We start from the raw sequence: 21,749 nt of genomic DNA, 5'->3' as shown, positions 1-21,749 counted from the left end.
GCCTGCTTTCCGGAGTGAAGAAGGCGAATGTTCGTCTGCGCTGGTTGCTCGCGGGTGCAGGGTCGGCGGCAGTGTGAGAGGAAGAGGAGGCCAGCTGCGTGTGTGTCTTTTTCTGAAGTGTGGGAGGGTCGGGGTGCGCCCGGATGACGTGTGTTGCCTTCTCGCTGTGTGTTTTCGCCTTTGCTCCAGTGCAATTCACAATATGCGTACTTCTTTCTTGCAGTGCGTGTGCGCGTATGCTCTTTTTTTTTTTTAAACTTGTCCATTACATTTTCTCTCTACTGTTTTGTTTGATGTGTAGTGCTGCAACAGGACTCTCTCTCCCCCCTCTTTTCGGCTGCGTGAAGAGAGAAACTGTTGCGGGGGTACTCATGTTTGCCTGTTTTCATTGCCTAGTGTGAGCGTTCCTCCTCCCCCTCCCCCTCCCCCTTTTCTACTTTCTTCTCCTTTCGCATCTTAAATCCCGGAGGGATGCCTCTTCTCCCCACTTGATGATCTCCCATCCCCTTCCCTATCCAGTCGTATGTATGGGCGGGCCTCTGATGTCTCTGCAGAGCGCAGGAGCAGGGCACTTCTCGCAGGTGTGGTCGCGAGTAGACGCGGGAAGAAGAGCGCACTGCCGTTGTCGATCCGATTTGCGGCGCCGCTTCTTTCTGGCGGCGACTTTGGCTCTCGGAAAGCGTCCTTCAGAGAGGAGATCTAGCTTTCCATCAGCCACAAGCACTCGCACTGACCCGCACGCCGCTGAGAGAGACCCTAAATCGCCACGAGAGAGTTTCCCCCATCAGCTTTGCACGCTTCTCTCGCTCTCTTGGTGTAAGCGGAAAGGAAGCAAAGGAAACGTTCGCGGTCCGAGCGTGCAGTGCAAAGGATCTAAAAAAGGCCCCATGCGATTTGAGCTCTCTGACTCGGCGTTTTCGCTTTCCTGTTGTTTCCATCTCGCCTTGCTGCGTGAGTTTCTCGGTTTGACCCTGATAAAGATGCTCGCCCCCCCCCCCCTCTTCTTCCTCCGTCGCTTTCTCGTCGATACGCCTGTCTCCTTGCTCGGCCTGCGTGTGTCTCATCATTGCGCTCTCCTTCGATGGGCTCGCTAGGTATCGACGCGGTAGAGTGCGATTCTGTCGGGTCGCGGAGTCAGCAGGTTCGTCTTCTCCCTCTCCATTGCCCTCGTGCTTTCTTTGGCTTGGCGGGTGGGTGACTCCCCCTCCGTGGAACATTTTTCTGGTTTTCTTCCGTCTGTCTTCGTAGCGTCTCCCCCCCCCCACTGACATCTTTCTCCCAGCCAGCCAGCATATGCAGCAGTGTTTGGTGCTCTGTCGGTGCATGTTCCGCTCTTGGAGGAAGAGCAGCAACGAGACGAAGTCTGCCACCCGCACACATCACCGAATGGAACGCCAGAGCTGCCTGCGGCACATCTACTTTTTCGTCATTTTCGTGTTTCTCCCATCTCTGGGTAGGCTGAGTTCTTTGTGGCACTCCCGCGGTTGATGCTGCGTAACTGCGAATCTAAGGAGGCTCAGTTGCCACCCACACGCCCATCAATGGAGACACACTTGGTCGCAGTGACATCCGCAATGTGCAGCCCCAAACAGTCGATTGCGTGGAGTGCGCCGTACAGCGAAGAACACGAGCAGACGCCCGACCCCGTTCTCCTTGCAGCGACAAAGCAGCATAATGTACGGTGGCACTCATTTGTCAAACGTGCCCCTGCCATAGCGCTCTCCTGTAGGGGTTTCCTTTTTCGGCCTCTCCTAGGGGCGCAGTGCAGCGGGCTAAAGAAGCCAGCGTGTCTGACTTCCATGACGCTTGTCGGCCATCAGCGTGGCAGGTGCACATGTCTTTCGGACTCCCCACAACCCTTTGTTTTTCTCATTTTTCTTCTTTTCTCGTAACGAGCGGAGATTCCCTGGTGATGCTGACCGCTTCAGAGCGTGGCATCTCAGGTTCCAGTGCCCGCTTCGTTCGAGGGAAAGCCAGACAGCTCCTATTGCTGCCAATGCCGAGCCACTTCGGGTGGCCACAGGCTCAGGCACCCACGGCGCAGCGAAGTCAGAGCAATTAATTGCTACTGATGGCAGCGCTCGGGTTCTGGGCGGATTTTGGTCGAACCGACCTACAACAGAGAACACATTTGTATGATCTGTACGATAGACGGAGTGTCAGCCGGTCTTGAGTGTATCTCACCCCTCTTGTTGCCCACTGGTGTGGAGAGCCTGAGCCACCGAGGGAGATACACCAGGTGGCGACAGACACCATGGGAGGGGCTGTGGCGCGACCTGCGTGAGGCAGGTGGGCAGAGCTTGGGACAGAGGACGTGCTCAGGTCACTGTGTGGACAGTGCGGTAACGCGTGTCTACGGCTGCTTCGCACCACGCGATGAGCCCTGCGACAGGCTTGGAGTAGAGTGCAAGTAAACCCATGCTAAATAGCAGAATAAACACTTTGTACAAAGGAATGTCACGCACAGAACCGCTTGCATGTAAAAGCGGGTGCGCCGTGTTGTTCTTTCCGCGCTGTAGTCGAAAAAGACTATGCGAGGGAGTTTGTCTGAAGGGCGATGTGCCACGGCGGAACTTTGCGCCTGGGTGACCTCGCTGCGGATGTGTGCCGTAAACTCCTTCTTTCCCGGACAAGCACCGCCCCCTCCCCTTACAATGACGAGCCGGGCCCTCTGGCCAGACCAAAAAAAAAATGGAGAAGTTGGGTATCGATCCCAATACCTACCGCATGCTAAGCGGTCGCTCTACCATCTGAGCTACATCCCCACAACTGCTTCTCTTAAAAGGTCGATACGTTCAAAATAATGTGTTGGTGTAGTGGATCGAACCCGCGACCTAGTCGGCAGTGCACTGCGGCGGCGCCCGTTGAACTACAAAACACGCTCGGCAGGAACGTCAGCTAACAGCGGCGCACCCCAGGACAAAACGGTGTAAGCCATGTGGTAGCCTCTCTGCTTTTGTGAACGCCTCGTGTAGCATATCTTCTCGGCTATTTAGCTAAGATCATGTTTATAAACTGTTCTTATCAGAGTAACTCCTGATACTGCCTTCGGGCAAAGGAATAGAAATTATAAGTCGAGGTTGTTTCCCTGGAGCTCCACCTTTCCAGGGGAGCAACTTCTTTTTTTTCCCGGGGCACAGCATCTTCAGCAGAAGCTTGGCAAGCGTGCATTGCCCGCGGGCGGATGGTGGAACGAAGGCTGCTCCTGGGGGCCCGGGCATCGGGACACCCCGGCGCGTTGCCCGACACCAAAAACACCAAAAAAGCGGCCCCCCCTCGCCCGACAAGGAGCCCCCCAAAGCCCGCCAGACCACCGGAGCCAGCCCGCCAGACCACCCCGCGCAGAAGACACGCCCCCACAGCGCCCCACCGGGCCGCGAACCCCATGCCGCGCCCGCCCCGACGACCGACCATCACCCGGCCTCGTTGCCTACGGCGTTGCGCCAAGGCGCTTTCCCGTGTGAAGACGGTCCCTTGCAGTCACGAGGCCCGCACGCAGCGCCCTATTGCCGCCACGCCGTGCATGAAGCTCGTGTCCAATTTCCCGCCACTTCATCCCTGTTGCATGGAACAAAAAAGCAAGGCATGTACCCTTCCCCTTTCCTTTTCCCCACGCGCTGATACATCTCATTTGCAGCACCAAAAACACCACTTGCTGAAAAAAGCCATACCAAAAGAAAATGGAGTCACCAGTAGCAAAGCAGGAGCTAAATATCCTGCCAGAGCAGGACGTTCCCCAAGAGGTCAACTTGTACGTCAATAAGCTCATCGGCCTTGATTCTCCCCATGGCAACAAGCCGTCCGCGCAGGTTTATCAAGATGACAGCTCGGATTCCAAGAGCAAGAACGACAGCAACCTGCACACTATCAGCCGCCTCCTGCAAGTTATGATCCCATATGGAGGCATGGTGTCGAGCTGCTTTAGCATGGCTTCCACCACCATCGGCGCCGGCATTCTCGGCCTTCCCGCTGCTTTCCACAGCGTCGGCATCATTATGGCCACTGTCTACCTTGTACTGATCACGGCGGAAACAGTGTACTCCATGCGCCTCCTCGTTCAGGTGGCAGATAGGACAGGGCTGCACTCCTTCGAGCAGATGGCGAAGCATCTTTTGCATACCCACGCGGACATTTTTGTCGCTATAATACGCGCGCTGCACATCTTTGGTGGTGCCGTTGCCTACGTCGTGACCATCGGTGACCTCCTCAAGCCGATCCTCAGCTCCTTTGCGTCAACACCATCGTTCCTCCTCACTTCCGTGGGTCTGAAGCTCCTTACTACTGGCTTCTGGCTAGTCTTTATGTTCCCGCTCGTTCTGCCGCGTAAGATCAATTCACTCCGCTACGTCTCTGCCTTCGGCATGCTCTTCATCCTGTACTTAGCGTTTGTGGTCATCATCCACAGTGCTATGAACGGGATGAGCGCGAGTCCTCGCCCAACAACACGGCTGATTAACAGCGGCAACACAGCCATTGAGGGCCTCGGTGTGTTCATCTTTTCCTACATGTGTCAGATCAACTGCGTGGAAGTCGCGCTTGAGATGCGGCCTCGCAATGTGCGTCGCTTCACTATTTGCGCTGCCGTGAGCATGACCATCTGTGGAGTTCTATACTACATCACAGGTCTTTTTGGGTACCTCGACTTTGGGGAAGTACAAGGCTCCATCCTTCTGCACTACAACCCAGTAAAACAGCCGCAGGTTTTTGTGGCTTATGTTGGTGTGTTCATCAAGATCTGTGCCTCCTTTGGCTTGCTGAACAACGCCTGCCGCAGCGCTCTCTTTCCTCTCCTTGGCTGGGATCCCTACACCGTGGTGTACTGGAAATACTTCATTGGAGCCGTTTCTCTAGCGGTGCTCATACTCCTGCTCGGACTGTTTGTACCGAACGTGAATATAGTATTTGGCTTCACAGGGGGCTTCTGTGGCGGTTTCGTCGGGTTCATTTTACCTGCCCTGTTTGTGATGTTCGCTGGTGGTTGGTCGCTCCGCTCTGTTGGCGTAATCAATTACTGCTGCACCTACCTTATTTTGATTGCTGGCGTGGTAGCCATTGTCTTCGGTACTGCTGCCACTATCTACACAATCGTTATCGGCTAAAGTGAAAGTGACTACAAAGACACCACTGGTTCGGTGCTCTGCTGTGTGTTTCCTATCGATGGCGGTAAAGATGACACAGTTTTGTATAGAATGCTTTGTCCTTGGTCTGGTTACCCAAGGCTCACTGTCGTAGGCGATCTGTAAGTCTTCGCTTCTAGTGGCCTTTCCGTTCTATTGGGGCGCATTTCTCTCTGATAACGCCGATGGCTCACTTTGGTAGAGTTTTAGTGACGCGATTCACCTGTTTCAGCCCTGCTGAGTAACCTTTTGCTTTCTTCACTACGTATTTACGTATGTAGTTGTCGTTTCCATACGACGGCTTTCGAGTTCTCTCTCTATCTTGTTTTTGTTTCCTTTGTAAGGGGCTGCCCCTCAACCAATTCTTGACCGATTTCCCCCCATCTAAGTGCCTAAACACTTGGCTTTGCTCTTGCACTCATAGTGTTTTGTGATCAAAGAAAGAAAAGGCAGCTCGCGATGGGCGCACCGTGCACGTAATTGCTCTTGATGGAAAAGTAAATGTTAGCCGAGCAAACCAGCTGCAGTATGCGGACAATTTGGCTCACACGATGCTCTCCATCTCTATCAAAGCAACGTGCCTACATTCTGCAGTGAAACGCACCTGGGCTCATTCGCCTCTATTGTATTATCTCCCTCCTCTATCTGTGCAACTACACAGGGATACTATGACCTGGGTGCGCTCGGTATACTAAATGTCTACTACAACCAGCTGTAGCACATTGCAGTACACCATCATATTGGACGGTGGGTTACTGTAGGCCACCACTTGGCAGCTCTAGGTGTGACTCATATTTCACATGTTCTCTCCCCTCTTCTCACTCAAGAACTAGTCCTCTCTTTCACCCCGTTGTCTCTCATCCTTGGCCGTGGCAGTCACCGGGAAGGATAAGCATGGAGATGAGCCTGTTCATTAATGATGTTGCTCTCTTTATGAGTTGACAGGTGCAGTAATCTCTCATAGAAGACGGCTGCAGTTAACATTCCATGAAATTCTGCACCCTCTGTCACCTTTAAGGTGCTGCCACTTCGCTGCTGAGGTGATTGCATGCCTGCTTAGTCACTTACTACTACTATACAACTCTGTGCTCTCTTTGGAATGTTATGTACTTCTCTGTGGTCAGTTGCAGGGCTGATGAGCATGCTAGGCTTTGCTGGTCCGAAAACGACGGGCTGATGAAGCACTCAGAAGTGTTTCTACGAAAACTGCTTTCTTCCACATTGCCGTCTTGGCTCTACGAGCTTCTTTCTATATCCTCATTATCAGGCACTTCCTTCTCCCTCCGTGTTGTCCCTGCGTTTTCACTTTGGTAGCAGAAGTCTCAGTTTTTGGATCATCACTTTCACTTCTACGAACAGGTATTTAGCTTCCTCTCCACTTCGCACTTCCTCTCAATGCCGAAGCCCGTCAAAAGCAAGACGACCGGTAAGCACATTGGGTATGGTAAAGTGATTCTTTTTGGCGAGCATTTTGTCGTGTACGGTGCCGAGGCGATTGTTGCTGGGATCAGGGAGTATACCGAATGTCGCTTGGAGGTGACCCCCGGCGTCCCCGGTCTGCAGGTAAACGACCAGCGCCCTGCGATTCCCGATTACATTACGCAGAAGCGCGGCGAGCAGAAGAAGGCGCATCAGCTCGTTCTCGATCACCTGCAAGTGGACCTGTCCCGAGATGGGCTGAAGATGTTTATCGGCGGACCGCTGGTACCGAGCAGTGGCATCGGTGCCTCCGCCAGCGACGTTGTCGCCTTCTCACGAGCCTTGAGTGAGTTATACCAGCTGAACTTGACGGAGGAACAAGTGAATCAGAGCGCTTTTGTCGGCGAGGGCGGCTACCACGGCACACCTAGTGGGGTGGATAACACGGCTGCCACGTTTGGTGGACTCATTTCGTACCGCCGCCATAGCGGCAAATCTATCATGAAGTCCATTGCATTTCAACAGTGTCTCTACCTAGTCGTTGTGGGCACCGGCATCACTGCTAGCACCACGGCTGTCGTAAGTGACGTGCGCAAGATGAAGGAGAGGCAACCAGAACAGTTCCAGCGACTATGTGACAACTACACTCACATTGTCTCTCAGGCTCGCGAGGCTTTGCAGAAGGGCGATCTCCTGCGTGTGGGTCAGCTGATGAATGCCAATCATGATTTGTGCCGAAAAATTGGTGTGTCATGTCGTGAGTTGGAGTCGATTGTACAAACGTGCCGCGCCTATGGCGCTCTCGGTGCGAAACTGTCCGGCACCGGCCGTGGTGGCATCGCCGTGGCCTTGGCGGCATCAAGGGACCAGCGTGATGCTATCGTCAAAGGCCTCAAAGCGGAGTGCCCCGAAGCAAAGTTCATCTGGAAATACGTAGTGCAGCCTTCTGCTACAGCTAACCTGTAGTGTGCTTGCCCTACTGTCTGTTTTTGCCTTCTTCTTTGGGGGGCTGATGACAGCGATTGTTTCTTTTTCTCACTTAATGGAAACGCTGCACATCGGCGCCCTCTTCTCCATCCGAAGCCACAGGCGAAGAACAATTAGTCAACCCCTTTGAGGCAACAGGGTGTTCAAGGTGTTCTGTCACCGGCCAGGCGCGTACCGCTATCGACACGATATCTAAAGCGAGTGCCGGTGTGCTAAACGAACATCTTTGCATCTTCTTCTCTTGCAATGACGGCGTGTGGACCAAACGAAAAAAAAAGAAACAAAGTCAGTCTGCTCTACTGTTTGGGTCTCTTTGACAGGTTCTGCGCAGATGCGTGATTGACCTTCAGCCTGGCGAGGCGCAGCTGACTAGCGCTGCTTTGTCAGCATGAAAGCTTAGCGATTTCCCACGCTTTCACATTTCCCTTTTCTCGCAGTCGACTGAAGCAGTTCCTCAGCGGCCCCTCCAACCGCCCAAGAGTCAAGCGTTTCTGCGGTATGTGCCGCTGCTGTTGTCATCTTCACTTTCCACTTCACGTCTTGCTTTGCAACTTCCACCAGCGAGGCAACCCTTCGCCCTAAATAGATGCATAGACATTCACTACACCGCCCATACGGTTTACTCGACAGCCCTATTGGAGCCTACGTAGAGTAGCAACTTCTACTGGCGAAAGGGCTACAGTAGAAGTGAGTTGCAAATCGTCTCACTGTGTTTTCTCTATTTCCTTGTCATTTCCTCATTGGCCCCTCTTTCATCCTTAAAGTATCGGCGGTCCACATGCAGACAGCACCACCAACGCAACGGCGACGCACCTTTTCGCGTGCGAACGGTGCCGATGGCACGACCGTTCCGCACCTAGTGGCGGCCGAGGAGCGCCACCGAAAGAACCTGCAGCAGATCCAGCAGCTGAAGCAGGCACTCTGCTCTACCGTCAGTGGTGCTGGCGCGCCCAACATGTCCGCGCCGTCGTCGAGAGGATGGTCATCACCCTCGTCTACGTTCTCAGTGCCGGCGCCTTCCGGCCCTTCCTGGATGGCGTCCTCCTTCGAGAGCCCCAACGGCGTTGTGGCCTCGCCATTACGGACAACCGGGGGCACGACGCCTGAGCCACACCGACCGATGTGGACCTCCGCATCAGCGGCCGCATTGCGCGAGAGCCAGCAGGAGGTGGAGCACCTTGTGCGGGAGCGCAACAAACTGCAGCGGCAGTGCTTGGAGTGGGCCAGTCTTGTTAGTGCGGCGCCCCATCGCGCTCTCCCGAGCGCTGGCACGGACGCGCCACTTGCATTTCACTCTGTTCTCGAGACTGGTGCGTGGTCCCCGGTGCACGAGGCGGCGCTCGCAGTTGTGAAGCAGGTGGCGCGCTTTTACCCCAGCGCGGTACACGAAGTGGAGAGCAAGTCAGACGTAGTGACGGAGGACGCCAGTGCACCACCGTGTGCGAGATCCTCAGCGTTGTTCGCAGCACATGAAGGTGAGCTGAGCGCGCTACGCCTGCACAACAACAGCAGTCCGCCGCCGACCGCGGAGGAACTGGCAGATGCGCTTCATCGCGTGGCTAAGTTTCTACCGCGCTTAGCCTCCATGACGTCTGCCAGAGAACCTGTTGCTGCGTTAGGGCCAGATCTGTTGCACCACATCCGCGCCCTCGAGGAGGAAAAGCAAAGCGACTGCCTCGCCGTGCTGTCCATCGTGGACCACCTCACTGAAGTCGCGACACGGCTGCAACAAGAGGCTGTGGAGAAAGACGAGGCGCTACGTGTAATGCAGGAGACGGTGGGTGGGCTGATGGAGGAGAAGTCACAGTGGGCATGGCGTGCTCGGGCGAGCGAGGAGGCGTTGGCGGAAAGGTATGAGCAACACAGCCAACGAGAGAAGGCCTGGGAGAGAGAACTAGCAGAGCTGCTGCAGTCCAAACAAAATGCGGAGGCTGCCTCCGCAGCACCAATGGAACTCCCCACTCCTACCACAGTACACCTGGCAGAGGACACCCGTGCTGCCTCGGCGAAGGAGGCCGGGGATGGACACATTGCACACCTACAGCAGGTGCTTGACACCAAGGAAATTGTCCTTTCTACTTTGCAGGAGGAGCACCGTGCCCTTCAGGTCATGCATGCAGAGCTGCAAACTCAGAGTCAGAAGGCTGAGACTGCTCACCACAACCGCATTGCAGCGCTGGAAAGCCAATTGAGCCAGTTGGAAGCAGAGCTGCAGACCCAGCTTAGTATTATCAAGTCGACACGGCGCAAGGCCGAGGACGTGCCGCAAGCGCATCCGGCCGAGACGGCCGCTTTGGCGGAGTATCCCAGAGCTATTTTAGCCGGGAAGGAGGCGGCACTGCCCAGCTTACAAGAAGCCAAGGAGGGGGTTGAGGTTGAGGTGGTCGAGCACACTGCAGACGTAGCGCAGATTCATGCGGAGCTGGAGACTGCTTCTGATAAGCTGGCGGCAGCCCAAAGCACTTCAGACCGAGTGGGTTCCTTTTTGCTGGTGTGTGACGGCGTCTCAGGGAGCAACTCGCCTGTGGCAGTGTCGACAGGCCCACTACGGCTCACAGGACTCAGGGAAGACGTTGCTGAAGGCAACGGCGCCGGCGCCAACGTACCGCTTCAGATGGATGAACTTAGCACCCCCAGAAGACGCGAGAGGGCGGGGAGTGACGATGTGGAGGAGGCGGCAGATTCACCAACGAAGCACATGGACGTACGCAAATTGCAGCAGTCGCTGAAGCGCATGAGTCGAGAGAACACGGCCCTCAAGCGCAAGCTGGAGCATCGTGGTGTTGCCCTGGCAGAGATGGAGGGCGAGCTGGAAGCTGCACAGCGGCTGGTGGCGCAGCGAGATGCACAAGTGCAGGGACTCACTGCGGAACTGGAAAAAGCCAGAGTAACTACTGCATGGGCTCCAGCGGGCGCGAAGGTGGCAGACGAGGACGACACCGGCGAGGAGACCGACGCGGAAACGCCGCTCCAGTTGTTGGACTTTTCAGAGCTGGAGCGATACGAGGACGAAGGGACACTCTACCCAGATCCAGTAGACTTGTCCGAGTGGCTTCTGGGAAGCACTGAAGGCTCCTCAGTTCGATTCTCGACCTACGTGCAGCACCACCTCAGCGAAAATGAGCAGCTGCGTATCACTGCAGTCGGCCCTTTGTACCACATCGGCTTTACTCTCCTTCAGATGGAAGGGCTCGTGAGGCAGGAGACTGGCCCGTTTTGCCTCCCCATGGCCTGGTGCCGGTTTCTGCTTCAACTGCAACAGGTGTTGGACACGCAGCTGCAGGCGTCAGTGCTGAGCCCTGCGGATTCGGCCAAGTGCTTCTATGCGTTGGCGAGCAGCGCAGGCCTTTTCGGCAGCCGTGCTAATCCTCCTCCAGACCCGCTCACGGCGTATTCGCTGATCATCGCTGCCTTGTGCGTGTGCCTGCGTTCTTCAGCAGCCTCTAGTTCGATCAACAGCTCCAGCAAGTGGCACTGCTGTCAAGCAATACTGCGCCACGTATCTCACTACGGGGTAGGCAAGGCGATGAGTCAAATGGGACGCAACATCACGGACGCAGACTCGCAGGTGCCGGACGATCTGTTCGCTGCCCTGTGTGCCGAGTTCCCACCAGCGACTGCATTACCCGAGGAGGATGCCGGAGACGAGAGTAGGGCTGCAAGCGGCGGGACGGCGTCTGTGGCTCCGCTGTGCTCAGTTCGTCTTGCCGCACTCCTCTCGAGCGACTTTCTGAGTGACTGTCTACCCATATCGACCTTCGCATTGTACGTTGCGGCTCTCTCTGACATTGTCAACGTCAAAGTCGCACCTGACGAGCACCTGCTCGCCGCAAATTTGCCGACGGAAACGACGCAGTTCTTTGAGGTCGCGCGGCCGCGTTTGAGCTCCACACAGGAGCATGATGTGACCCCGCTACTACTGTACGCGGCTCGACATGAATACCTTCTGTTTGGCTGGGCGCAGGAGATGGACGACGCAGTTGCCGAAGCTGAAGGTAGTGCACCCAGCGGAGATTGCCACAGTGCGGATACTGCCTTCCTTACACTTTCCTCACTTGGCGTCTCCTCGACGTGGCCGGCATCGACGAGTGTGCCCAAGGCACCACCTTGTTCAGCTACTGTCTCTGCCAGCGCTCCGTCCCCCACCGAGGTGGAGTCGATTACGCAGCTGCTCATCTTCCTGTGCACCGGGGTATTGCCGGCTCTCGTGCTTGCCGCTTACCACTGCCCTTCACTGGAGCGGGAGTCACATGTCATCAACGCCCTCTTTCGCACACGCCGCTTGCTCATGGCGAAACGGACTGCACTTCTCGCCAAGAACCCGACCGAGGCATCCGCCACCTCGGAGGTGATGCCGGGTGCTTCGCTGCTGCTACCCGAGGCCCCGCTACGCAATCTGGTAAATGCTGCACTCGCCCCCATCAAGCACACGGCGCCCTTTCCAGAGCGAGCGGTGCAGGTGCCAGTAGCGGACTATGAGCGACTGCACCATGAACTTCTGTCTCTGTACGAAACAAACGAGACGTATCACGGATACATTCGAGAACTGCTGAGCGCAGTGGAGACGGCGTAGGCGTCACTGTGGAGGGCGAAAGTCCGAGTGGGCGCCATTTGTGTGTTTGCTTGCATCGGGAGTAGGTGCTGCGGATACTGGTAGGAGGGTGGGTGGGGGGTTCATCTAACGGGGTCCTGAGCACGTGGTCTACTGCCACCCAGCCGTGCTTCGGGACGTATCGACTCTGCCTCCGTAACGTCAACTGCGAGTTGTCATCAGAACAGCAGTCCTTTTTTCCTTCCTTTGTCAGGTATGGCGCTACAGGCAGAAGAGGCCTGAGCGTGTATGGATGGGCGTGGCGGGGGGGGGGGGCGCTGTCGCCGTTGTACTTGCCTCCTCCAACCCCCTCGGCCACTCATCGTTATCAGCGCAGCTCGTCGTTCACTTTGTTCTTCCTCCAGCGCCGTTCGTGCGGGTGTGAATCGGTGCTTATGTCTGTGCGTTGCACCGCACCGTATTGGCCCCCTCTTTTTTTACTCCGTTCATGGCCTGTACTCGTGTATCACTCACACAGAAACTATGTGCATGATGGGTGGCAGCAATACGAGCTTCAGCCCTCTTCTCTTTTATCTTCTCTTCCCCTCGCTGAGTACGCTCGTTCCTTATGCTTCCTAGTCTAGTCACTCTCTTGTGTGCACCTTCACGCTGTGTTGTTGCAGTGGGAGCAACGCTAGGACTTCAATTGAGATGCAGCGAGGGAGGAAGGGAGAAGCACGGGAAGGCACCTGTGGCCTGTGCGGAGTGCTGAGGGAGAGGGTAAAGTAGCAGCGGTGGACTTCTGCGTTATGGCACACACAGAGGAAAGAGGCACGCGCATGGATGGAGGCTGCTCGCCACACATGATGAATCCGCATTGGCGTTTGCCCACTCTCGCTCGTTTCTCCCCTTTCATGCTGCGCTCTTCCACATTCGTGCACATTCGTACAGCACCCCTTTTGACACCCTCCCGTGCGCATCGTTCACATCCCTCGACCTCCTGCAGTGCCGTCGCTTCTCAGTACCCTTCGCCAGTTGCCGCTGATTCGGCCTCGTGGGGGTAAAGGGGCACATTCCAACGCACCCCTCTGATCTCTCGCGCCGCGCGAGGCACATTTGCGTCTGTCACATCGTTGCTTTTTTGTTCGTGTGTCAGCCACTTATTGACTCTGCCGGTGGTGGTGGCGTGGTTGTTGGTAGTGCCGCGCACCCGTTCATGTACACACAGAGGCCTTCTTAACCTCCTTCTGCCGTCACCACGGCTGTTTGCTGAGACTCGCCGTGTACTCCTTTCCTTTGTTGCGGGCCTCTTTCTCATTCTCATTCACCATTTCAGCTACACTCATTCCGTAGATACACACATAACTCACACATTAAACTCACGAGACTCGAGAGTTATGCTTCAACGTCTGTGCGACTGACGCATAGTAAGTCTCCTTTGTTCTCTCCTTTCGCTTCTATATATTTTTCGAGACTTGCCTTCGCGATGGTCTCCTCTGAGGTGCTCGGCGAGTATGTGAGGGAGTACGCGGCGTCGCGGTTGCGGGACCCCGTCATGACTAGCTCTCTGGGTAGCTCTCTCGCCTTTCTCGCGATTATGTATGCCACATCGAGCGGGCGGCAGCTGGCCAAGGCAATGCCACCACCATCGATACGAGGTCTTCATGGCACCATCGAGCGCGGCAACTCTGGAGACGGGGGACGAAATGGGAGCAGCCCTGCATCCGTGTTGCAATCGATGCCTACGTCGCCGCACTCTCCAGTTCCGCGCGCTGGTGCTCTGTCTTCTGCCATCCCCTCTGACTCCACGGCTGCCGCTGAGCCTTACAGCGAACAGGTCAGCCAAGAGAGGTCTGTGCCCCAACGCTTTATGCAGCTGCTCCGCGTGGCGATTCCCAACTACCACGGGCGCGAGGCGCGGAGTATCTACATTATCTTCGTGATGATACTCGCCCGCGCCTACGTGTCGGTGCGCCTCGTGAGTGTCAGCGGACTGGTAAGCCGCTCGGCAATCGAGGGCAACCTGCGGCACGTCATGCGTGCTCTGGTGGTATTTGCCGCCACCTGCGTGCCAGCCACTCTGCTACATGTGACGCTGGATTACTACTCGGAGCTGCTGGGACTGCACTTCCGCGACAACCTCGCCACGTACTTCTCCGACCGTTACCTGAAGCACCGCGTCTTCTTCCAGCTGGCGGGTCTGCATGGGGTAGACCGTGTGGACCAGCGCATCACCGAGGATGTGCGCAACTGGTCGCGCGTGGTGGCGACCCTTTTCACCGGCATTCCGCGTCCGCTGGTTGATGCCATCGCCTTCTCCTTCACATTGGCGCGGCAGACGGGGTGGAAAGGGACGTTCATGACATGGTCCTACTACGTGAGCTTTGCCGTGTGGGTAGTCTGCTGCGCCCCGAACCTCGACTTGATGGTGCAGCAACGTATGACGAAGGAGGGTGAAGTGCGAGGGGCACATCAGAGTTTACTGACCCACGCGGAGGAGATCACCGTCACGAAGGGGTTTCGATTCTATGAGAAGCTGCTGCAGCGCCTCTTCAAGGCGGTAACGGACCAGTCGCGCTACGCGGCCTACGTGCAGTCTCGCTTCAACTTCACTGAGGTCCTGCACAACAAGTATGGGTCAGTGCTGGTGGGCTACGTCGTGTGCTCCATGGCTGCGATGCACCAGAGGAACGTGGCGAAGACCGCCGAGGCGGCAACGGCGACGCTGACGTGTGCCTCGTACACGTTCAAGACACTCGCCATTGCGATTGGGAAGTTCATGTGGAACATTAAGTGGGCCTTTGTCGCTGTGGGCTACACACGCCGACTGGCACAGTTGCTCAATGCGCTGGACCATGCAGATGTGCTGGTGAAGATGCAAACGGATTGCACTGCGCAGTCCCCAGTTGTACACTCCCCCCCTGGCACCCTTTCGATGCGCGGTAATGACGGGAAGCCCATGGTGAACTACGCGGGCTCTTTCGGCCATATCGTGCGTGGCAACCACATTGAGTTCGTCGACGTCCCTCTTGTGCTGCCCACTGGCGAGTGCCTCTGCAACTCCATGTCGTTTTACGTCAAGCCGGGGATGAACCTACTCATTATTGGCCGCAATGGGTGCGGCAAGTCCTCCACCTTCCGCCTTCTGGGTGAGCTCTGGCAGTTGCGGGGTGGCCGTATCGAGAAGCCGGAGGCGGAGCAGCTGTACTACGTTCCGCAGCGGCCGTACATGTACGACGGTACGTTGCTCGAGCAGGTTATCTACCCCCTCAAGAAGAAGGATCTCACCGTCGGTGAGGCCGAACTGTACGGCTACTTGCAGATGGCGGGGCTGGACTACGTTTTCACCAAGTTGAACATGTCGTGGGAGACACGGCTGGCATGGAGAGACGGCACCCTCTCGCTTGGTGAGCAGCAACGTCTTGCCATGGCCCGCCTCTTCTTTCACCGTCCGCGTTTTGCCATTCTCGACGAGTGCAGCAGTCTTGTCGACCTCGACGTGGAACGGCAGATGTACGACCGCTGCGTCGAGCTCGGCATCACTGTCATCACGATTGCGCACCGTCGCAGCGTGTGGCAGTACCACAACTGGATTCTCTACTTTGACGGTAATGGCGGCTACATGTTCTCGCCGCTGCAGTACGAGCCGGGCGTCTCGGCCTTGGTCCTAACGTCCGTGCGATCCGCGTCGGATTCGTCGCTGATCGGTACGGAGGTGTGTTTACCCATCACGGACCGTCTGTGTAGCGAGGATGCAGCGGCGGCGGGAGTGGAGGGGCAGCCGGCGCAGCTCATTACGACAACAGGGAAAGCAGAGGCCCCGAAGACGCCGAGGGAAGAGGCGTCGGCAGAGAAGGCAGAGGCGGACGGTAACGGCGAGCGCACGCACGGGTCGCCCAGGTGGTCGCGACGCAGGCGCTTTCACAAACATCACGCCTCAGGAGTCAACAAGGCGGTTGTTTTTGAGACCCCAGCGGAGACCGACGGAAGGGCGTAGTTTTGGTGTTTCAGGTTTCTTGTTGCCGGTGCGCCACGTGTGTGTGTGTGTGGGAGGGGGGAAGGGGAGCAATGTGCATAAGATTGTGGGGGAGAGGGTGGCGGCTCTCATTCGAAGGGGTCCTGGAGAAGTGAACGACAAAGAGAGGGAGACAGTGCAGCACTACTTTCTTCTCCGTGTGGATACTATCCGCCATGTCTAATCCGCAAAACGGCCCTCCAGCCACTCTTTCTACCCTTGATTGATAACGGACTCTTCATGGAGGTCCTCAGCTCTCCCTTTCACCCCCTTTCCGTTTCCTTCCTTAGCGGGCGGCATCTTTGTTTTTTTTTCACTCGTATCAGAAGGGGGGAGGCGTATGTATGGTGTGAGAAGGTGCTGCTGCCTTTAGGTTAGCTGCGGGGGTACCTCTCTTTCTGTGCTGCGCTCCTTTTTCCTTCCCGGGTTTCTTTTCTGGGGATTTCATCATATGGATTGCGCTTTCCCCGAGTTATCTTAGACCCAAACCCACGCACACTCACTCCTTCGCAGCAGAGGGGGGGAGGAGAGTGTGTGTGTATTTGGGTCTATTTGGGCAGGCCGACGTGCACGTTCGAGCTTGGGCACACCTCTGAGGTACGCTGCACACGCATTTCTTCAGCCATGGTGCTTTCAGTGAGTGGTGCTAGTTTCAGCTGATCTGCCGTCTCCTGATTCCAGCCGATGACCATCGAGGAACGCAGTAGTAATCGTGGTGGGTGCATATGGTGGTCCCTTCTCCGAAAAATTAAGCAAGACTAGCGCTAAAGGAGCGCTCTTCTTTAGTATGTGGTGCACACTTTGCGCATGGCTGGCCATCTAAAGACAAACAAGCAAACATGATTTCCAGTACAGTGGTGTAAACTTGCGCGCTAAACCCGTGTCCTGCGGCTCACGTGTCCCTTCAATTCCGTCGTATCGTACCATATGCGTGTCGTTCCCTTGTTCGTCAGTGCTACGCTGTCTGCTTTGACCCGCCAAGCCGTATGCTGCAGTGCACCTCACCCCTCTTCCCTCCGCTGCCCCTCACGCCCACAACCATTAACATACGCATGTGCATGCACAGACGCACACAAGCCAACAACACACAAGATTATTCCTTTCGTTGCTGGCCACGCCGCATTCGTGCGCTGAAGGATAGACGTGGAAGGAGAGGGGGACGGGCAAACCCCCCCCGCCAACTACGCTTCCTACCAAGAGAAGGAACAACGCAACACCTCTGTGTAGTTGCCTTCTCTCGTCGCTTAGCCCACTTTTCTGCTGTTAACTGGTCGCCGTACGCGTAGGTCGATACCACCAGCGCTGCTTTTCCTTCCCCCTTTTGAACTCTCTTCTGTTTTGCCCCTTTTTTCCCTTTATCGTTTCCGTTGACTTCTCGGGTTCGTACGGTGAGGGGACGACACACTGAGGGGGAGGGGTAAGGGAGGTGCGAGCTCGGTGAGTTGTGGACCCACTGTCTTCCCACCTTCTCCCACTCTTCTCCGCCAAAAAAACTCGCACCTTCCCATGCATGTACACATTCGAGTGTGTAGACACTGTAGTGAACGAAAAAGGCAGGAGGGACGACAAACCATCGCGTATGCGCAGCAGCGGCAACAGCAGTGCTCCTTAGAAAAGAAAGACGGAACACCATAGCGATTGTGCCCCCCCTCTTTTCCTTTTATTTCTTCTCCCTCCTCCCGCCTTTAGTACGAGCACGCAGGTGCCCCTGCTGACCCGCACGTAGCCCGTGTTGTTCGCAGCATTCATATTACTTATTATTTACCCATTTTCATTTTTGGGGTTTCCTCCCCTCGTCCTTCTGCCTTCTCCTCTGCGCGGATCAGATCTCTTCGCCCTGGCTTCGATTGTGTGCAGGCGTCCCTCGGAGTTTAGCTCTCTCTCTCTCTCTCGGTGAGCCGTCTGCTTGATAGTGCACAATCAAACGAAGGACGAAACGAAAAGCACCTCGACTGTTGCGTGGTGCTTGTGGACGTATAGTTTTCCCTCTCGTCCTGCTTGCTGATCATGTGTGGCCGCGTCTTTGCACAGGCGTCTCTCTCTCTCTGTGTACCCTTCGGCTTCTCTCTTCATTGCTTGCTGTTGGTGTGTGTCTTTCACTTCCCCTCGTTTCTCGTGCGCATTGCGTGCTACATTTTTTTCCCTTTTTCCCCTTTATTCTGCCTTGCACCTGTTTGCCGTCTTTTCCCCCCCCCTGTTTTACGCGCTGTAGCTCTGCTTCTACGTTTACTGCGATTACCACTTGCGATTGCTGCTACGACCATACCTGACTTGTGTGTGTGTGTGTGTGGGGGGGTACATACATACATACACACACATACACACATACACACATATATATATATATATATGTGGATATCCACCCAAGACGCACTTTTTCTTCTCGCTCCCTCTTCCTCATCTGCCTTCTGTGCTTACTACTGTGTCCTTTATGGTGCTGCTCTCCGAGAGGCCACCCATACCCCCCTCCCCCATACCCCTCCACGCACGTTTTGCATCCGCATACATCAATAGAAGTGGCAGCGACGCTTGAGGCCCGTGCTGCAGGCGGCACTACTCGTAAGAGAAGAAGTGCCGCGGTGGAGTGTTGTTAGCGTATAGGGGTGGCCGTTGCTGACGTCTGCGCGCCTTTGTTTTTATGCCTTTGCTATTTTGGCTCGCCGCTTTCACATTTTGCTCTCCTTCCGTGACGCTTTTTCATCCCTATAGTTTGCTGTGGCTTCCCTCCTCCACACATACCCACCCACACACACACACACACACACACACACACACACACGAGCACGCCTGTCGCTCTTCCGTTTTCTTCGCCTCCCCTGTTTGTTTGTTGCGTACGTGTAAGTCACGGCGGCGCTTGTCGTCTCAACTGTATGTGTCTCTGTGAGTGCGCCATTTTCCCCCCTCCCCACACGCTTGCACCCCCCCCCCTCCCCCCCTCGATCCGATATTTTTTTTGTTTCGTACTTGTCACACTTCGCACGAAGTCACCACGCGTTTTTCTGGTCGACTTTGTCTCTTTTTTTGGTGTTGCGTTTCGCTTTTTTTTTTTGGGCGTGTTTGGCCTTCTGCCTGAGCTGCACGTTGAGGCGCCGCTGTCCATCACCCGTGTTTTAGTCTACTCGATCTCCCTAGTGCTTTGCCCACCTTACGCGCACGCGTGTGTGAGGGGGTGTGCAGGTTGAAGGGATTCTTTGTCTCGGACCCGGTTTTTCTCTCTCTTCGCTCAACTTCTCCCCTCCCCCTCTGTCTCTTCGCACACTTGTCAAGGGAGTTGTGCCTTACCGGGGTAACTCGACACACGCAGCACCCGCAACACAACGCAGGTGTGTGGTAACTCTTTTATGAGCCCCCCCTCCCCCTTCCCCCTCCCCCCAACCCGCCCCAACTCGCCCCACCTCACTCCACCGTTCTCCTTGCCTTCTTTCTGTCTCTGCGTGTGTGTGTGTGTGTGTGTCCATTTCGGGTCGAGCACAAACATAGGCGATACCTTGCATCACGCTTCCGCGGCGCAGGGTACTCGAACGCACGCGCCCAAACGGGAATGAACCCGCCTGAGCACCCCGCCAACCGTACGTCGACACTGTTGAAGCGCTTCTCCGTTATCTTGGACCCTCTACCGGGTCTCTCACCGACACTACTTGCGCAGTCGGCCTCGCCTGACCCCACCGCCATGTCGCAGGACTCTCCAGCGCGCATAGACAGCTCTGCCACCTCCTTCTTCGGGTCCAGCGGCACAAGCCTCGTTACGGTGCCACCCGCGCCACCGCAGGAGCAGGCCCCACTGCAGCTCCGCCGTCTCAGTGGTTTTCGCACCATCTGGCCGCCGCAGCAGGTGCCACGAGTTCTGCAGGGTCGTTCGCTTGCACACGCTGACACGCTAACCCACACTGAGGTGTTGTCGAGGGGCTCTTACGCAGGGGATGAGGAGGAGGAGCTGCTGGATGGTCCTGCGTCACTCTTAACAGATGTCGCTGAGCTTGTTGCCTCACCCGCGCCGCGTGAGATAGAGGAGTTGGCCGCACAGGAGGAGCTAAACGGGCTGAACACGAAGTCAATCACTATCGACCAGCTCAGCGACTGCAGTTACACATCCTTTGCACAACGCAGCTTTCTTCTCGAAGGGGTAGTAGAGGTAACGATGCCCATCAGCGCCACGACGACGAAGGGGCTGTGCGCCGACACGGGCCCGCTCCTTACCAGCTGTGAAGCGCCTCTGAGCTTGCAGGCCGCTGCACCGCACTCAATGACACTGGAAAGAAGTGCGACACCAAGCGGCTTCCAGGGCGTGGCGACGCTGGAGGTGACAGGGATGCGCCTTCCACTCTCGCTGACAAGAGGAGAACCATCAATATCTTCCCCCCCTACGCTGCAGCGCACATTGACAAACACTTCACGACAGTCGACCGCCGATACCATGTCCGTCACATCCCCTCTGCATCCTCGACTACCCCTACAGGCGCAGCCACCACAGCAGCTCTGTGGTTCACCACCCAGCTGGGACGTCACGGCCACCTCCACACAGTCCTCGCGTGCTGCGCTCGGCTCCAAACAGGTAGCACCGCTCATGACGTTTGCCGTGTTTGACCCCACCATCAGTACCCCCACTTCGAGCACCTCGCTGCAAAGCTCCTGGCAGGTGGGCGGCGTTCCTCAAGCACTCTACCACAAGTCGGCTGACAAGAACCTATCTACACAGGGAGCGGTACACGTAGACAATGCTTCCTCTCGCCGACTGTCCCCAAACGTTAGCGATCCTAGAGCCGGTGCGACATACGTGGGAGTGTCCTCCACAGTGCAGTCCTTGTTGCGTGCGAGCAAGCTCGGCTCCAGTGGCTTCCTTCCCCCCCTCGCATCGCCTAGCGCGTCGGTAGCCCTGCTGAGTGCACAGGAGGAGGTTCCACCGTCTCCGTCTCCTTTGCGTGCGTCTCTGACTAGGCGCTCTTCGAGGTTCAATGTGTCAAGCTCTCCCCGGTCGGCCTTCATCACTAGCGCCAACTCTACCACTGTATCGACCTCCGCACTGCCCTACTCTCCCATTTTGCTCTCCCCGATGCAACCTTCTGCCACCACCCCTGCCGCACAGTATTCCCCCCCTGGAGCACCTCGGGCACTGCGGGGCAGGCAACACGGTGTGCGATCCCCCCTGGAGGCCATTTGGCTGCGCAATGAGGGCATGTCGGTTCTCTCTGAGTCTACCCTTTCCACTGAGGGGTGTAACAAGGTCAACAGTCTGATCTTGAACACCGCCTCTCCCACGCTCGCCGTCGCAACACGCAATGCAGGCGTGCTTCTCGGGTCACTGCCGCAGGAGCATTTGCAGCCGAATGCGTTTGACCTGTCGCCCTCTCTCCCGTCGCACGAGATATCGGCTGCGAGGGGTGTCGAAGTCGTGGTGCCGGGCGATGCCATGCCGCAGACGGGACGGCAACCAGTGGGGGAACGGGAGCGGCGGTCGATGATTCAGCGAATCTTCCGGGAGTCACCAAAGGGAGGGCAGCGAGTCTGGGTGAGCATCGCGACGCCGGAGTCACACTCCTCGTCCGGTGATATCAGCGAAAAATCGTGAAGTGGGACCAGTTGAAGGGAACGAGGAGAGAGGGGGTTGTGAGGTCCCGGCTCCTTTTTCACTTTGTAATTACCCCTGCGTACCTTTGACGGTGACTTCTATGCAGCTTTGACA

General features: G+C 56.4%; 5 protein-coding genes and 2 non-coding genes across 7 annotated transcripts; 6 read left to right on the top strand and 1 right to left on the bottom strand.

Annotated features, from left to right (window-relative positions):
• Nucleotides 1-2,692: 2,692 nt before the first annotated feature.
• Nucleotides 2,693-2,765, bottom strand: LBRM_31_tRNA1. Its single transcript has one exon. It is a non-coding gene; the product is annotated as a tRNA-Ala (tRNA).
• A 211-nt stretch (nucleotides 2,766-2,976) lies between these two features.
• LBRM_31_snRNA1 lies at nucleotides 2,977-3,110 on the top strand. The gene has a single exon (XR_001182262.1). It is a non-coding gene; the product is annotated as a small nuclear RNA, U2 snRNA (small nuclear RNA).
• A 570-nt stretch (nucleotides 3,111-3,680) lies between these two features.
• Nucleotides 3,681-5,099, top strand: AAT25.1 (putative amino acid transporter aATP11; the record flags this gene model as incomplete). Its single annotated transcript, XM_001567022.2, has 1 exon — nucleotides 3,681-5,099. The coding sequence occupies one exon, from the start codon at nucleotides 3,681-3,683 to the stop codon at nucleotides 5,097-5,099; it is 1,419 nt and encodes a 472-aa protein (XP_001567072.1).
• A 1,413-nt stretch (nucleotides 5,100-6,512) lies between these two features.
• LBRM_31_0720 (putative mevalonate kinase) lies at nucleotides 6,513-7,502 on the top strand (the record flags this gene model as incomplete). Its single annotated transcript, XM_001567021.2, has 1 exon — nucleotides 6,513-7,502. The coding sequence occupies one exon, from the start codon at nucleotides 6,513-6,515 to the stop codon at nucleotides 7,500-7,502; it is 990 nt and encodes a 329-aa protein (XP_001567071.1).
• Nucleotides 7,503-8,301: 799 nt separating this feature from the next.
• On the top strand, nucleotides 8,302-12,096 carry LBRM_31_0710 (conserved hypothetical protein; the record flags this gene model as incomplete). Its single annotated transcript, XM_001567020.2, has 1 exon — nucleotides 8,302-12,096. One exon carries the CDS (start codon nucleotides 8,302-8,304, stop codon nucleotides 12,094-12,096), a length of 3,795 nt encoding a protein of 1,264 aa, XP_001567070.2.
• Nucleotides 12,097-13,540: 1,444 nt separating this feature from the next.
• Nucleotides 13,541-16,051, top strand: LBRM_31_0700 (conserved hypothetical protein; the record flags this gene model as incomplete). The annotated part of the gene is made up of 1 exon (XM_001567019.2): nucleotides 13,541-16,051. One exon carries the CDS (start codon nucleotides 13,541-13,543, stop codon nucleotides 16,049-16,051), a length of 2,511 nt encoding a protein of 836 aa, XP_001567069.2.
• Nucleotides 16,052-19,610: 3,559 nt separating this feature from the next.
• Nucleotides 19,611-21,635, top strand: LBRM_31_0690 (hypothetical protein, unknown function; the record flags this gene model as incomplete). Its single annotated transcript, XM_001567018.2, has 1 exon — nucleotides 19,611-21,635. The coding sequence occupies one exon, from the start codon at nucleotides 19,611-19,613 to the stop codon at nucleotides 21,633-21,635; it is 2,025 nt and encodes a 674-aa protein (XP_001567068.2).
• Between the last annotated feature and the right edge of the window lie 114 nt (nucleotides 21,636-21,749).

Source organism: Leishmania braziliensis, chromosome 31, assembly GCF_000002845.2.
Source record: "Leishmania braziliensis MHOM/BR/75/M2904 complete genome, chromosome 31".
Lineage (NCBI taxonomy): Eukaryota > Euglenozoa > Kinetoplastea > Trypanosomatida > Trypanosomatidae > Leishmania > Leishmania braziliensis.
This window is presented reverse-complemented; position numbering and strand designations above follow the sequence as displayed.